This window comes from Poecile atricapillus, chromosome 12, assembly GCF_030490865.1.
Source record: "Poecile atricapillus isolate bPoeAtr1 chromosome 12, bPoeAtr1.hap1, whole genome shotgun sequence".
In the NCBI taxonomy this organism is placed as follows: Eukaryota; Metazoa; Chordata; class Aves; order Passeriformes; family Paridae; genus Poecile; species Poecile atricapillus.
The window spans coordinates 11,832,327-11,849,756 of record NC_081260.1 but is presented as its reverse complement, the minus strand read 5'-3'; the positions used below and the strand labels follow the sequence as shown (position 1 = coordinate 11,849,756).

At 41.4% G+C, this 17,430-nt stretch overlaps 1 protein-coding gene across 1 annotated transcript in view; it reads right to left on the bottom strand.

Moving 5' to 3' along the window:
* The window catches only part of IL1RAPL2 (interleukin 1 receptor accessory protein like 2), a 361,380-nt gene that overhangs the window by 17,230 nt on the left and 326,720 nt on the right, over nt 1-17,430 (bottom strand). Inside the window, exons 8-9 of the mRNA XM_058847888.1 lie at nt 7,615-7,744; nt 1,066-1,211 (exon numbers count right to left, since the gene is read on the bottom strand). Coding sequence (XP_058703871.1) covers nt 1,066-1,211; nt 7,615-7,744 — 276 coding nt within the window. The remainder of the gene's footprint in view (nt 1-1,065; nt 1,212-7,614; nt 7,745-17,430) is intronic.

The following is a 17,430-nucleotide window of genomic DNA, read 5'->3' as shown; positions in this document are numbered from 1 at the left end:
CAGAGCCTTCCTGCCCTCCTGTATGTAAGTTTGTAGTAGACAGTAGAATGATTTGCTAGATCAACATTCCTTTATTCCAACTTTGCCACAGTGAAAGCACACAAAGGACTGGAATTGACCTTCCAGGTTTGCCTAATGAAAACAATTCTTCTCCTGTTTTGGCAAAATAATTTACATCTAGGAATGATGTCAGAGGTCTGGACGATGTATCAACTCTTTAGTCAATCTCCTGTGCAGATCTGTGGTTTCACATAACAGCTTTGCCCCAAGGGTGGAACCTTCCTTTGCTTTCCCAACAATTACTATCTCACAGCTTTTGTATTTCCTAATATGCTGTATCTCAGAGAGATCACCATCCAATCTAAATGTCAGCTTAGTTATGAATAGGAGAGCTGATTGAACAAACAACAGAAGAATTGCCATGAGATACTGTTACACTCCTTTGATAACGACTTTTTCAAACACAGAGCACAGTAGCACTTTTAAATCTGGCACATTCAAATCCAAATGGTTTCCCTTCTGCTACAGATAATTTGTCACTAGTGGTGTTCCCCATTCAGGAACAGTATCAAGCAAGATGATCATGATGGAGTAACTCTCCACGTATTTGTAGCTCCCACTGCATGTTTTCCTTCCTGATGCAAAATGCTTGGAGACAGCTTGAAGTTTTCAATTTAAAACACAAAGCCAGGAAGTGGAGAAACATGAGAACATCTGACCTCACTGCCAGGGCACCTGTTCTAAGGAATGTATGTTTTAACTGGCCTAGTCAGACAATTCTGGGTCAAATTCATAGGTTGTTTAGTCCAAAGTACTTCTCCTGTTTATTGGTGCCTTATTGCACTGTACTCCAGGCAAGTGCATCACCTGCAAGGCCGATTTGCTAGACAAAGAAGAACAATCCACAATTTTTTCCCACAAATGGTAACTGAAGCTGTACACAAGCACACTTCAGCTCCAAGCAGGCACACAGGAATCCAGCCTGGCTCAGGGAGGTCAGCAGGACCTCTGATGTGTTGCTGCTGAGGCAGGTGAGATCACAGATAACTAAAAAGGGAAAATTACCTTTTTTGCGCAGAAGAACACTGGCATGTTTCCGTCCATTTCTGTTCTCCACGTGACACGTGTAGTTAGCCAGGTCTGCCTCCTCTACAGCATCAAAGATCAATGTCAACTCAACTTCTTTTTCTCCAAGATGTTCTCTGAGGAGTCTGAAAGGAAGGATACAGCCTTTGCTTTAACTGAATTAAAACAGATGGCAGATGCCCAAAAGCACTATGATTTCTCAGCACAAGACAATGTTCCTTGGCCTCCTTCACTCCTGGAGAAGGACTTAAAAGAGACTCATGTTGCCTGAAAGAGGCTTCACAGAGGCATTTTTCATGACCACCAGAAGGCTTTTTCTCCTGCCATGTCTAGTGAGGAGCTGAACCAAGCACAGGAAGAGTGGCCTTGAGCACAATGGTTATGTGTGGCTTCTTTACATTGGCTCCATCAGAATTAAATGCTGAAAACAATGCTTCTTTTAAAAGAAGCAACAATATCCATTTTCCAGAAGCAGGATGTGCTACTAAACCATCAGTGAAGAAATTACAGGGCAATTTAAAGGCTGGGTATTGTGATACATTTTAATTCAGTCTGGAAAATCAACAAAAGGAGCTGCGCTACTCTCTGGAATTTTCCTCTGTTTTCTGGCTTTTAAGAGGAACAGTATCTAGAACAAGAACTCTCTGCTCCTTTGAGAGGAAAGAGGAGACATGCAAAATCCCCACAAACTGAATAAAAGTGCTAGCAGACTTTCAGGCCAGATGTACAGCCTTTTCATGTCCTTGTTCTCGTGTGAACATTAAAAAGAATGCAAAGTAAATGCAAGTTTTCTGTTGCTGACATCAAGTCTAAAAATACAATACCCTATTCTCTCAAAAGGCTTATCACTTGCTCAAGAAAAAGTTGCTTTTCCTTTAAACAGGAAAATGTAATGTCAAGTCAAATCCACCAGGTTAATTTGACCCTGTTTGTGTAATGCTGCATGAGAGGGCAAAAAGAAAATGTGGGGTATCTGTGAACTCACCACTGTACATGGCACTTCAGTGAGTCTGTTCTCTGAAAAGACTGTGTGCAGCACTGTGAGGTAAAGGCATAAATAAAACCCAGGTTCACCAAAAATGAAATATTTTCTCCCGAGACCAAAAGGAGGAAAGTGGACAGGAAATAATGAACCAGAGTGCTGCCTGCTCTGGATGGAAACTGCTGCTGGAGACATTCACATTTGTCAGTAATGGCAAACCCCAAGCTTCTCTATTATAAACTAAAGACATTTTGTGTATACACGTTTCCTTATGTACATGATGTCACGTGGCATCCATGGAACTCCAAACAAATTGAAAACAAATCAAAAGATAAGTATGAGGGCATTGCACTAGACAATCAAAAATGCAAGCCTGACTGCTATAAACACATCTCTGCAGTAACTCAGAAGAGGCACCAGAGCATCCACAGCAAGTCAGTCTCTTTCACTGTGGCAGCATAACTTGCAAAAAAGCAAGTGGAAAAACAGTTTAAGAACAGGGTGGGGTGTGTGTGTGTGTTTTGCATTTGAAAATTTGGATTGCATCTTTTTTGTTTTTTGTTTTTCCAAATTCACTCTTATTGATTATGGTGGGTCAGAGTTTTTTTTATTTGTTTGTTTTTTGGTTTTTAAAATTCTGGTCCAGAGTTCAAGTGGTGAAATAATGGAAGAAAAGTTGAATTTGCATAATTTCTCATTGGGAAAAAAACTCAGAAAGTCTGGTCCGTATGCATACTCAGCCTAAATCACTGGGAGTGAGATAAATCAATTCTCATTTACCTATTATTCTGCTATATCTATCTAAAGACTTGGGAAAGCCATTCTTCCTTACTGATAAACAATATGCCAAACAACTTTTGGTCTACAAATCATGCTGCAAGGAAAAATATCATCATTAACAGAGAAGATATCTGGGAAACTAATCTGGAGCATTCTGCAAATATTCAGATTTTCTTGTTACTGTAATCAAGATATTCTACACAGAAAAAAAATGGAGACAGGTTACAGTTAAGATAAAAGAAACTGTTATTTTTATCTATATCTACACTACATGTGTGTAAGATAAAATAACTGACTCTCAATCCAAATTTAAATAATACATGATCAGCTAAAGAGGAGCTTTCATAAAAAAAGAATATCTAATATATTTGGACAGATTTTTTTTTTACTTATCTTCTAATAGAAATTTTTAGCAAAGGAACTCTTTAGAGTGGGATCTATCATAAAATTACTGACAAACATTTAAGCACTATGCTGGCAGCATAGTGTAGAAAGCTCTTAGTGGTGTTAAACCTTTCATTCCTATTTTTTAATTTTTCTTCTTTTTTCTTTTAACCATTACTTTGCACTTACATTATCACCACAGAAATGCACAGTTAGTCACCTGCATTTTTTAAATACATACACAACACTTAATTAATTGCATTAATTAATTAATTGTTGTGGATGGTTCAGACAACATGGAGCACTGTCTCTAAAGGACATGAAATGATTCACACAACCACTCTCAGTGTCAGAACAAAAACCCGTGACTTTATTCTCTGACTCCAGTATTTAGAGATTCTCGACAATGACCAGGGATTGGATAATTAAGTTACCACCTTTCCAAGCACACTGGTCAGGTGAAATGTCCATCAAAAGGTGTTTCTCAGAAGGAATGTGATAAACAACTTATGTTTACAGGACTTTCATGGGAAAGTAACTAAAACTATGAAAACATTATCAGAAGGCTCAATTTTCAGGGTGACAGCACAATATTTTCAGGTTTGAAAAGGAATACAATATCAACAAGTGAGATCTGGAAAGTGTAACAGCATTTGCTGCACCCCCAGAAGATGAAGCTCTGTCCCTCTCTGAGTTGGGGGAAAGCTGACCAGCATCATCTGTCAATACATGCCAGCTCCCACAAGTTGAGAAGAGAATAACTCACTCCTTCTAGGTTGCTGAAAAAACTGTAAGAGTAATTACAACATTTAATGCATAGTTAAATCAATGGTGCTTGACAACTCACAACAAACAGAATGGAAAGAGAGAAATAAAAGGTGAGTGATGTAAAAACAAGACTCAGTGCCTTCTTTTTCTTCAGGCTGAAGCATTTTATTTGATCTGAAACAAAATATTTTGTCTAGTGAATAATTTTCAGGTAAGAATATGAATTTTAAAAACGAAGTGTCATTACAGAATAGAAATGCTTTATTTGAAAATTATGCAATGGTTTGGATTTTTCAAATCCTTGGTCATATTTTCCCAGTGCCTGTATGCACTAAGTTGAACCTGAATTTAAAACACTTTTACTTTGAGACCATATTTTCCTAAAATTTTTAGTTTTTGTATGACCACAGAGAGAAAGGCCATAAGAGAGTTTCACGTGGGTCTCTCTGCAAGACAGAGGCATTAATTGCAAACCTTAATTCCCCTAAGAGCTGGGACTTAGCAAAAAGGAAACTTTCATTCTTTATAAAGCTGAGGATCTGGACAGTGAACAGTGTTATGAAGTCAACTCCCTCCCTTCTACTCCTTAACAACAGGCTGTAGATGAAAGGACAGATCTGTGTGTACACAAGCACCTCTCCAAAGCAAAGTCATTCAACCGGCAGCACGACAGTGACCTTCCCTCTCGCTTTCTTGCATTGTGTTTCTTATTCTCTGCCCTGAATTTGTCTACTTGAGTAGCATAAGCTTTTCAAGAGAGGGCTGTTGCTTCTATACTTCTCTGCAGAGTACCCAGCACATCAGCCAGGCAGCTGTGGGAGTTCTGCCTCCTGCCCCCAGCACCCCTTCCTAACAGAAAACAACATCCTCATCTTGTTTGAGTGTTTCATAACCATCCATTGACTTCTGTGGGTGGTAAATCACTCAGAAGAAATAAGGCTGCCATTCAAAATGTCTCCATTCACCTCTTTTTATGCCTCTAGGATGAGTTAAACTTTTCTACTTTAAAAATGGACAAGAGAGACAAAACAAGGACAAACATACTTTACAAGATGAGCATTATGACTATTCTGTTGCCTGAAGAGGAAAAAAAAGCAACTCACAGGTGACTTAGAGAGCAATATTTATGTATGAAAATAATTTGCCATGGCAGAGAGCTGGTGTTGAAATTTGCTGTGGGCTGCTTTAATAATTAGGTACAACTGACAACTCTGCAGACATGCTTAAAGACTCTGATTGCTTTTTTAATAACTCTGGTTCAATTTACATGACATTTTTATTACTTCTGTGAAAAACCCACCTGGCAAGCAAAGTCTCTTCCTCCTTTCCCCCCACTCATGTCTAACACCTGGGGATCTTAATTCAAGGGAAGGCAAGGAGGTAGCTCAGACAGGGCATCATTGCCTCCAAGTTCTGCAATGCTGATGAGTTACATTTTATTATGAGGCTTTGTTAAAAAGGTCTAATAAGTACTGAAAATCCCAGAGCTACACAATTACTCTTGGTGAAGGGTGCTTACCAAATCCCACAGATTTGATCTGAACAGGAATGCTCTGTTACATGCATCCTTATTTTAGTGCTTTCATGACAGCACAGTAATGCTAACGTTGCACACTGGGTTTCTGCTCCCACACATCATTCATTTGCAAACCTGAACTCTCATCATACACAGAAAATCCAGCAATGGACAGGGACACTCCAGGGTAAGGACAGCACCATAAATTCAGAGTGCTACTAAATTTGTGAACTAATTCAAGATGGGGCGTGCAGAGTTAAAATGTACCAAAGGAACAGCCCATGGAGGATCTTGTTCTGTTTCTAACAATTCTGTACTACTCCTAGCTTCTGAAAATGAAATGTCCTGGTAATACCATAGAGAAGCAAACTGATTAAAAAGGCATCTAACCAGCAAGTTCTCCATGGCTCATCAAATTTGAAACACACATGACAATTTTTAAATACATCAATAAATACAACTGGGTGGAAGATGTGGGCTGCCTCAGGGCACTGACAGAACAATCAGCGCTGCTTAGTTCCCCTGAAGCAGCATACCTGTAATGGAACACAAAAACAAGAGCTGTTAAGGGCAAAAAATCATTTGCAAAAAGTTACCACTTCAGTTGCCATAGCTACTTCTAAATTTAAAAAAAGGATGGACTGGGGCACTGCTGGTAATGATGCAGTATGTTTTGGAAAATGCTGTTTTAAATGCTGGCAGTGATCACAGGAGATTAGGTATGTGGTAAGTAGCTTCGCTGAAGAGAAGATTCACTGACTTGTGAAGGGTCTGTAAACTGAGTCAAAGCACTTTGGTGGAATGAAAAAAGTGACTTGTCACAAATTAATTTGAAACATGAATATGCAATGAGATGGCATAACAAAGGACAAGTAACAGCCTTTTCAAACTCAGTTTCACTAATAAATGTACATAAAGGAAAAGTTTTGAACTGCACGGGAGCACTCTTTAAATACAAACCTCAAATTGTCCTGATGCAGAGGAAGAACATGACCAAAATCACTCTGTTCATATACATACACACCAGAGAGAGCACACCATTAAGTGCTGATTACTTACAATGGCAGAAGTTTCCAATAATTGCTTCTTGTGATTTGTCAGAAGCACAAAAGAGGATTGTACAATGGCAATATAAGATAAATTTAATCTGTGTGCAATTAAGTATATCTTAATAACTCGTGGCTAAATGGCTGAACTTCATATTATTGATCAAGTAATAAAGCAAAGGGACCTCTTTCTGCTTGCTCTCCAAAATCACCTTTACAAGAAACAAAAAACTCAGACATGAGATTAAAAAAAATGTGCGCTGGAAAGTGAAAAGACCTTGGCTTTCTTTATAATCCATATTCATTGTATTATAATCCATATTCATTGTATCTATAGGAGCTGGGACCACCGTGCCCGTAGTATAACCATAACTTAGTCTTTGCTCAAAGAATTATCAGGTAATTACTAAGGAAGAGAATAAGGTGCTGTTAGGTGTAAATTCCATGGAAGTTCATGGGTATACAAGTGTGTTTTCTTTACAGCTTACATCAAGTGATAACCAGCACCTGAGAAAAAGCCAAGCACAAGTTGGATATTGGACACAGCCACTCCTTTCTCTCCTTTATGCGTTAAGCTGGGAGGAACAAAAGCTGCTTCTTGAAGGCTCTGGTTAAGGCACACTGACAGTTGTATCACACACACACAACATGTTCAGCAGAAGAGAAAAAGTGTGTTGACTTTGACAGGAGACCATTTATCTTCAAGATTAACAGTGGTGCTGAAATGGATGTTGTCCTGCCAAGGCAGGTCCCACAGGATGGCTGCAGTGGACAGCACCATTCCCACACAGGGCTAAAATCCACCCCTGGAACACTCAGGAGATGTTCAGCTACCAACCATCAGGGGAATTTGCTAACAGATTTTCAGGCATATACACAAGCTACTCTGTCTTTAGAGTGTAGTCACTACAAAGGAGAGGGAAGAACTCACACAGCCCTGGCTCCATCACTTATCAAACAGAAAATGATTTCCACTTTCAATTAAAAACTTGTCAACCCAACAGGCTTGTGGGACATACAGTATTTTTAATAGAAAATAATCCAAAAAGTACCTGACTTCGCCTTCTCTAATGTGACCTTCTAATTCTTCTATGAATTTTTCCCCTTTCATCCAGTAGATCATGGGGCCTGATTCTCCACTGAATCCAAAGAAAGCTTTGCAGGCCACAGTCAGTGGATTTCCTGAGGACAAAAGGAAGAGAGAAGATTAGAGACTTTGTCACAGCTACTAGTGAGAAAATTATTATAAGAAATATCAGCACCTCAAATAAACATCCTTATTAAAATCTGTAGGGAAGAAAAATAAAAAGAATAACTATAAACCATGGAAAAAAGAGTAATGTTGATTTGCATCTACTGGAAATAGCTGTAAAATAAAACTCTGAGGTTATCCATCATATAGTTTTTCTGAGAAAAATAGTACATGAACAACGAGAAGGTATGGAAATGGTGGGAACATAAGGTGACACCAGAATGGTTCTAAAAAGAAAGGAGTGACTTCCCTGTCAAACTCCTGGGATCTCTACCAGGACTAGAGATTTGTCCCTAAAAGGCAGGTAAATCACTGAATGATTGCTCCTTATCCACCCATAAAATGACAGAGGAATAATTCCTTCCTCACTTAGATAGAAATCAAATGTTAATCAAACCTTGGTGAGCTGCTCAGAGAGATTTTAAAGATTCCTAAGAAATATGTGATCCCAGTCAGCCCAACACTGATGTTACTGTCCACAGGCTTTTGGCTAACGAGCAAACTTCAAAGCATTATTCAAGCGATAGAGTAAAGCATTGTTTCTTTCACCTCTGCAGTTACTTCCAGAAAAAAGAAAATAAATCTTGGAAATTAGTCAAATTTCTTTTCTCTTCAAGAATTCAGCATTTAACCGGGACTTTGGCTACAGTTTTAACTGTTAGAGGTAGCCCAGGACTGTGCTTACACTGCCAGGACAGATGTTTGCTTGCCTGCAGAAGAAATGAAAACAAAAAAGGAAAAAGAAGAAAAAGGAAGGAAATAGGGGGAAGGGAAGGGAAGGGAAGGGAAGGGAAGGGAAGGGAAGGGAAGGGAAGGGAAGGGAAGGGAAGGGAAGGGAAGGGAAGGGAAGGGAAGGGAAGGGAAGGGAAGGGAAGGGAAGGGAAGGGAAGGGAAGGGAAGGGAAGGGAAGGGAAGGGAAGGGAAGGGAAGGGAAGGGAAGGGAAGGGAAGGGAAGGGAAGGGAAGGGAAGGGAAGGGAAGGGAAGGGAAGGGAAGGGAAGGGAAGGAAAAGGAGAAAGGAAAAGGAAAAGGAAAAGGAAAAGGAAAAGGAAAAGGAAAAGGAAAAGGAAAAGGAAAAGGAAAAGGAAAAGGAAGAGGAAGAGGAAGAGGAAAAGGAAGAGGAAAAGGAAAAGGAAAAGGAAAAGGAAAAGGAAAAGGAAAAGGAAAAGGAAAAGGAAAAGGAAAAGGCACAAAACAGACAAAACCCTCAGAAAAACCTCCAACAACTCAAGAACTTTTGAAGAAGCGTGCCCATTCCCTCAGTATGCACATACAGCTGCTGCATCCACTTTTCTTTGCCTGTTTTACTTCACATTAGTGCTTCAGGTTACAGAGCAGGTGTAGCATCTGCAACTTAGCTGGGAGAACAGACCTCATTTAACGTCAGTGGAGACTCCTGCTGAATTTTTCAGGGCTTTGATCAAGCATGGAAAATCTCAATAATGAATTTTACTGTATTTAAAAGAAATGTTTTATTATGTCAGGTGTTCTCTGTGTCAGCAGGAGACTCTCTTGGCTGAAATAGAACAGATCTACAAGGAGGGGCAAATCATTTGGAGCACAACACTTGGTTGAGCATGGGTTAATGGTTTCCCATGACTGACTTACTGTGCCTTAATCATTCACCTCTTGACTGCCCAGGAGTGGTAACTTGCTGTGTACACACTCAGAGCATATCAGAGCTGTGTCTTCAAGTGCCTTTGCCTAAACCCCCATAGAGCTGAGTCAACTACTTGCACTTGTCTATCTATTATTTCAGTGCCCAATTTAAGACATGTCTAAAGAGTCTGATTAGTCAGGAAGCACAGCACTCCCAGCCACGGAAAAACAGTCGCCTTTAAATTGTTTCCAAGTCAAGATCCAAAATTACAAGTCCTTTTGAAACATTAGGATACAGCAAGAAAAGATTTAAAGGCTGTACTTGAGTCTCTGTTTCTCAAATAGCAAAAGACAAAAATGGAAAATGTTTATCCTGAAAATGTTTTCCAGACTCTTTCATTATCTCCATATTCACAATGAACTCTGGCACCACAGCTGGCCCCTGAACACGTGGAGATGCTGGCAGATTACACAACTAGCCCAGACATACAGGGGAGAAGAAGGGGTGGGTATTCATTATCTGCACATCCCACAACGCTGACAACCATCAGAGAAAGTTCCAAACTTCACTAACTAATAAAGAGTCAGAAACACTTCTAGGCAGACATTTTATTCCACTGCAAGCTCACCCAACCCTGTGAGGTGCTGTGTGTCCTCCATGCATAGAGGGGACAACTGGAACCTCTGGCTGTATCTACCTCACCTTTTCCCAACATGCTGAATGCCTGCATGGTGTGAGGTCTTTTGTGCTGCTTGCCTCGGAGTCATGATACACATCTTTTTAAATAACACTTGGTGATTCCTAGCATGTGGCTGCTCAGTCCATGCTTGATATTAATGGAAATAGACATTGTAGCAATGTGAAAAAGAAAAAGGATAGACAAGGCCTATCAGCTTTGACAGTATTTGCCCTTTTCCTGGCACACCATGCTGGGCATTAAGTGTTACAGGCAAAATACCTTACAGAATGTGCTTTTCCTCAAACAAGCAGTTTTTCACTTAAAAAACAAGCCCCGAGAAATGAAAATATTCCAAGGTGAGACTAAGATTTCTACACATGCAGAGTAAATACCCTGAGGTAATAATGTCTGGTTTGAAGAAATAAGAAGTTTTCTACACAGATAGGAAAACTTAAAAACCCCAGCTGTTGGTAGACAGCTTCTGTAATAAATAAACCCAATATGAAGCATCAGGAACCTTTACCATGACAACCTGCATGCTCTGAATGTGCCTGGGCAGATCTATTTCCTACCTTTGCCACCAGGGAAACAAGCAAAATAAACTAATACATGAACAGGAAAATCTGGAGTGAGTTCATATTCTCAGCTCAAAGTTTGGTACTGGCAACACCTGAAAAACCCCGTAGTCCATCTCCTCCGCAAACCCATCACTGATCAGAGGGTGGCATAAATGACTTTTTCTCAGGGAACAACTAATTTTTATCTCAGTAGCAGAATGATGCAGGTCTGGGTTGGCCTGATCTGTCCTGGAGTGGAAAGAATTTGGGGCTTGATGATACTTCAAGGACCCGTTCGAATTCAGACTCTCACCTGCAGTGCTGATACTCCTCAAGCTGGTAAGGACATCTCACTCTACTGTAGCTGACTGAAATAGCTTCTAGTTTATAATTCTCATCACTCCTTTTGCCTCTGGAAGTGGGACACCATCAGAAAGGTAACCCTGACTTCATTGCAGAACCACTTCATCTCCCAAAATAAGCCTCCATATGGAAAAGTAAGGGAGATTTCTCCTCTCCTGCACCACACAGCTACAGCAGCAATGTGTTACTACTGGTTTTCAGGGAACTGCAACCAATTCCCATCCAGAAAGGAACATGGCATGTTTCACTACATTCTCCCCCAAATACCACAATACTAAAAATGAGGCTGAATTCTTTGGTCCATAAATGTATCCTTGAATATGTGGGGAAACAGGCACTGAGCACAGAAAGTGCCCCTTTGCAGGTCCTGGTTTTAGGGCTGGCTTCAAGCGATGCACTATCACCCTGAGCCACAGTTCCAGGCAGAAGGAACTAGCAGGCAATGTGTAACTCCAACAATTCATCTTGGGTAAGGCCTAAACTTTTGCACATCATTACTGCTATTCTGCATGACCTTCAGTAGTTCCACTACTAATGGTCTTACTAAGAAATATTCCCTTGCATCATTTAATTAACAACATCAAAACTCCTAAAATGAATAGTATCCTAAAAGTTTTCCATTTACAGATGGATTCTGTTTAGATCAGATAGACATTTCAGATGCCTTTTTACTTAATAAAATAATTAAGTAATAAAAACATTTGCTGAGGAACAGAAAAAATTATTAATGATATATTTTTATATATCATTATATATAATTACTGGCAGTAAAAAAAAATATTGCTAAATCTTAGAGTACAGCGTTCACCTGTCCATTTTCACAGCAAATCTGTGTGAACTCTAACATATATTCAAACATCTTTTTTTCTGGTAAAGAGAATTCCACATTAAATGCAATTATTCAAGCAAAAGAGCCTGATGGTGGTAAGAGTACTGGCTAATAATGGAAAAAGGGTCTGCAAAAGAATTTAGTCAGGAATGGTTCGGAATGCAGGGCCAACATGCTTTGACAGAGAACCACAAATTCTGCAGCAGTTTCTCTTGAATGAGATATGCTTTAAGCATAAAATAATTGAAGCTTAAAATACCTAAAAGTTGTCCTGTCTTTTGAAAACTTAAATGCCATCAATCCCTTGATGACTGACCAGCATGGAAGACAAAGGCTCTTCACATCTGACTTATGCCAAGGCATTTTCAGGATTTCTTTTTTTTTTTTTTTTAAATGCAGATTGATAGTTTGTTCTTTTTCACTTGTTTTGCGCAGGCAGGTATATTTTGTGGCTTTGAAGCCCACATCAGAGAACATGCTTCCAGCAAATCAGACCTTCACTCATGGAGCATACCATCTCAGGGCAACCCCATCAAGCAACCAACGTCATCTGTGTATCCCTGGGTGCTATATTTTTTCCTATGGCTTGAAATATGAATTGTTTTTCCTCTTCTCTTAAATTATTGTGCCAGATAAAATACTGCTCTCAACAAGCCTGAACTGAAGCAGATGAGCCTTCCCAACTAGTGGCAGAACTGACTGAAAGTGCCAAAGTGACTCCTTTTGTCCTAAGCAGTACCAAAAGTCAGACCTGCACATGTTGCTAGCTGGATTTGCATCTTGCACTCCAACGGGGTGCTAATCCACTGCTTTCATCTACGGCAGGGCTGTGTGCCGCACACACATGGAAGGGCAGATGAGTGTGCAGTGCTGCCACCAGAAGATCATTCCATCACTCCAAGCCCCTGTTATCGATGTTTGCATATTGGAGCTCCTCTCTGAAAATGGTGCTTGTGTCTCTTTCCCTGTAAGACTAGGAGAGAACTCTGAGTGCTGCCAAAGGAGCAGCTTCAACACATGCAGATGTTCTGCAGGCACTTCATGGGCTTTGTTTCTTTCATTTGCTGAGACAGAGGACAAGAAAGGCAGGTTACTTATCACTTCTCAGTAAGTGTGTTCTGCAGGCTGTCTGTAGAATTGAAGCTGACTTTCTAGGCAGTGAGGTTTGCAAAGCAAATCACCATGTCACTGACAAGAACATTATTGTTCTAATGTGCTTTACAAGTGCTAGAAAGTGGCCAAAGAGCAGCAGAGTGATTTAAATTCCCCTGGCAAGGCAGGCTGGGTTGTATACAACCCTGGAGTAAAGAACACATTTCCTTTTCTTTCAGAAGGACATCCTGGATAAGAAGATATGGGAGACAGAGCTTATGCCTGCAATTTATGCACAAAACAAATACCGGGGGCAACACAGACCTTGACTCATGAAAAACAATCTCTGTGTGTGGTAGCTTCTATGCAGTTAGCAGAGAATATCAATTGTCTCCAAGTGCCTTGCAGAGACATCCTCTGAGCTGCTCTCTGTGCTGGGCAGTGACAGCAGAGCCAGCAGCAGATGGAGGGGGTGCAGCCTAGCCCAAACCATGGCCCTGGCTTGGCTGGCTGATGCTGACACCAGGCTGAGATGATGCTGGGCATGTGAGGGTGGCCCAGCAGCAAATGGTACCCACACCATTGCCCACTCTTGGAATCAGAGCCCAGCCCTGTGGCTGAGCTGCTAAGCACAAAACCTCTGCGCAGGGCTCACCACTGTCCTAGAGTAGTCAGGAGTGTTTGGCAGCGGCAGCTGAGGCTGTGCTTGGGCTTTGTTTGTGCCACCCAGCAGAGCTGATCAGCTGTTTCCCAGCCCCTTCTCAATACAGCCCTGCAGTACCACTCACACATCAGGGGCCTCAGCCTCTATTCCTCTCATCTGCTTAGGTGGCACTGAAATTCTTCACAGATTCACCCATTACTGAATTTAGGCAAACCCCCACAAAAACCACAGATACATTATCCCTTATTTTCCCTGGGCCATATCCCAGCACTACTTGATCAGAGGTTCTGTGCTTTGTTTTGCTCAACAAGATCAATAAAGACAGTGCTAATTACCGTACCAGGGCTTCTCTTCCCTCTTCTTTTACCTGGATATTCTACAGAACACAGGCCTAGCTGTGTGCTAAACCATGTTATCCCATTTAGGTAAAGGTCTCATTAAGTTCAGTGACTAGTTTGAGAATTACTGGATCCAATGAAAATAAAACATACTCATACCAAATAATTTTCCCTCATTAAAAAAAACCATAATTACAGAAAATTCTATAATATTTCAAAATTCTATTCCAGCAGCCAGTAGATTCATGACTGCATATGAGCCTTCCAAACATTTGCATAATTAAAGCTCAGCCAGGAATTAATGAACTGAAAGCATTTTAAAGAAAATTAAGAAATCTGCTTGGATAGTGATAATAATTTTCTTAATAAGATACATTTATAGTGAAATCAAACCTAACTAGCCTCCAGATATTCACTTCATAACAATTTAAGAGCATGTGAAAGCACACCCATATAATATATATATTTTATTAGATATAATCTCCAGGTTTTTAAAAGAAGCCTAAAAAAAGACTAAAGGAGGTGCTCTTCCCCTAAGCAAGGCTCTGTGCTATGAGCTGCACATGCAGCCACTACAGTAATATTCTGGCAGCTGTAATGATGTGTAGGAAAAATAAATGGCAGTAGTGCATAACTTAGAGTAAGTTGGCTCTTCACTCATATGAACTTTTTAACAAAGGCAAGTCTTTGGCAATAAAAAGAAAGAGACTGGCAAAAACTTGACAAGAAAAATGCAAGAGATCTTTAGGTCTTTTTTTTTTTTTTTTCCCTCTGTAGTTTATGATCTTAATTTTAACTTTCTTTCTTGCTCTGCTCTTATTTCTTATGCCCTGAGACATCACAAAACACACAGCCATGAGATATTTGTGCTTTTCTGCCTCACTCAAGTGAGCAAATAGCATATATAAAACGTAGGATAAAAATAACACTAACAGCAAGCAGAATTCCAAACATGAAACAAAGCAACTAAGCCTCTAGACAGTTTGTTGCCAAGAACACAAGTCAATGCATTTGCTGTCATTCCATACAGCCCCAACTGTTGCTAATTTAAATCACACCATCATGACCCACTGCAAGGGCTGCTTGTAGGCTTGGCTATTGACTGTAGCTCCCACAGAGAAAAACAAAACTAAGAAACACACACAAGGCTGAAATGTTGCTGATAAAAATTTATCAGATGTTCCAAAAATGAATCAATCAAAGCAAAATCACCTAGAGCAGCTTTCTTAAAAAAAAAAAAACATCCAGAGAAACATCCCAACTGCTACCTCTCCCCCCTCACCCCCCAAAAAAGTTAACCTCACCTAAATCCTGTAAAAACCTTTATCTTATTTTCAAAACTGCCTTGGGGTCAGAACTTAAAATCTTAGTCATTGAGAGCTCAGGTGTAACTAAAAGTCAAGGATTTTAGCTTTTCAGTTACACACCTACAATGAAGACAGATGCTTAGTGGGATTTCCAGAAGCAGCTTGACAGCCGCCTTGTGCTGGCTTTAACTTGTGCTCAATGCTGAGGTCCTTCTGAAAATCTCATTTCTGTGCATTCTGAGGAACAAAAACATTATTTAAGAGAAATGCCCTGCAGGTACTTGGAAAATGTCCCCTTGGTGGAGGAGTTCCTAGGGCTGGGGCAGCCTGATGGCAGCAGAACAGTGACATCCAGAATAAGGTGAAATAAGCAATGGAAAAAATAATTTCTCTCTGGCCCAGGCATGGCCTCATGGCCTCACAGACATCATTTCTCCCACTGCTCTGAGAGAAGAGCAGGAATTATTCAGGGAACACTTGCTTCGTTAGATTACTGTCCCACAGTGGTAAGGAAGAACAGCCAACTCTTTCTTTGAGCTACAAAGAGATGGATCACAAAGAGATGCTCCCGTCTCCTCACATCAATCTCCTGGCTAGAGGGGGAGAAGGATCCTGCCCCTCACATTGCTGTTTCTTCAGGAGAGCTTCAGGAGTTTCCAGCTCTCCAATTCAGCTTGCCCTTGAACTGAATTTTCTATAGACACTCTTGTGTTAGAATTTTCATTTCAGAATCATTTCAGTTTCCTGAACAAGTACATCTTGATCTTCCTGGGGAGAAAAAAGATGAAATCCAGCATCTCTTTCTAGAGATTAACCTTGCTTCAAAGTAAAGAAAGTACATGGAGGGGCCATCCTAACTGAGTACTATTGCCACCTGTGGTTTGACATTTAGGGAAAGCAGTAAGAACCACGTATGGAAGTGATTTCTTTGAGAGAAGCTGCTGGAAGCTTCTTCTGCGCCTGAGTTAGGCCAATAGCTGGCCAGTTCTGAGAACTGACGGCATTTTGCACCATTGAAAATTAGGTCCACCTCTGGAAATACTATCTTTTAAAACCACAAGCCTGGGAACTCTTTATTTCCAGCCTGGAAAGGTATCAGAGCTCTGATGGGGCTGGCCCCGCTCCCCCGTGGCCTGTGCTCCTGGGGGAGGCCAGGCCAGAGCCCAGCGGTTCCCGGGCGGGGATGGAGGCTGTGGGGATGGAGGCTGTGGGGTATGGAGGCTGTCGGGTAGGGAGGCTGTGGGGTATGGAGGCTGTGGGTGATGCAGGCTGTGGGGGATGGAGGCTGTGGGTGGGGGATGGAGGCTGTGGGGGATGGAGGCTGTGGGGATGGAGGCTGTGGAGGATGCAGGCTGTCGGGTAGGGAGGCTGTGGGGGGATGGAGGCTGTGGGGGATGGAGGCTGTGGGTGGGGGATGGAGGCTGTGGGGATGGAGGCTGTGGAGGATGGAGGCTGTGGGTGGGGGATGGAGGCTGTGGGGCCTTGGCCCCAGGCTGGGCCATGGCTGCTGACACTCACTGACACCCCCAAGCCCAGCACCGATGGCTCCAGGCCGAGGACCACCTGCCTCACCAGCGGCTGCAGGGCTGAGGGAGATGCCCAGCCCGGCCTGAAATCCAACACCATGATTGCCATGACCTGGGCAAGATTTAACCCTTCCACTACACAGATAAGACCTGCAGACCTTGTCCCTCTCTCCAGGGAAAGAAAAGGACAAAGTGACACACACAGAAAGACAACATGAAAACATCAAGGTAAGTAAAAGGAGTCAAGCCTCAGATGGAAGAGGGATGAGGAGATGCCAAATGGGGCTGAAATATTCTTTTGGTAGGGCCATGGAGATGGACAATGATATACTGAAAATATCTCCTTTAGTTCATGAAAGACTACTGGGGGAATGAAGTATTCAAACTGTAGATCTGAACAGAGGCATCCACTGATGAAGCCAAGCAGACGTTGAAGTAGCTGTAACCTCATGGAAGTTTGAACAGAGAGAGAGATGAGAGTTGATGAAGACCCTTTGCCCCCAGGGAGGGAAGAAGAAAACCTCTGTTCCCAGAGATGATCACAGAGGCAGACGAAGAGAACCTTTTCCTTAACTCATCCTTAAAATAATGCCCCATGAGTTCATGGCCCATGGACACACCTCTAGGAGGGCTGTGAAAATGGGAGGAATGTCACGATGGCA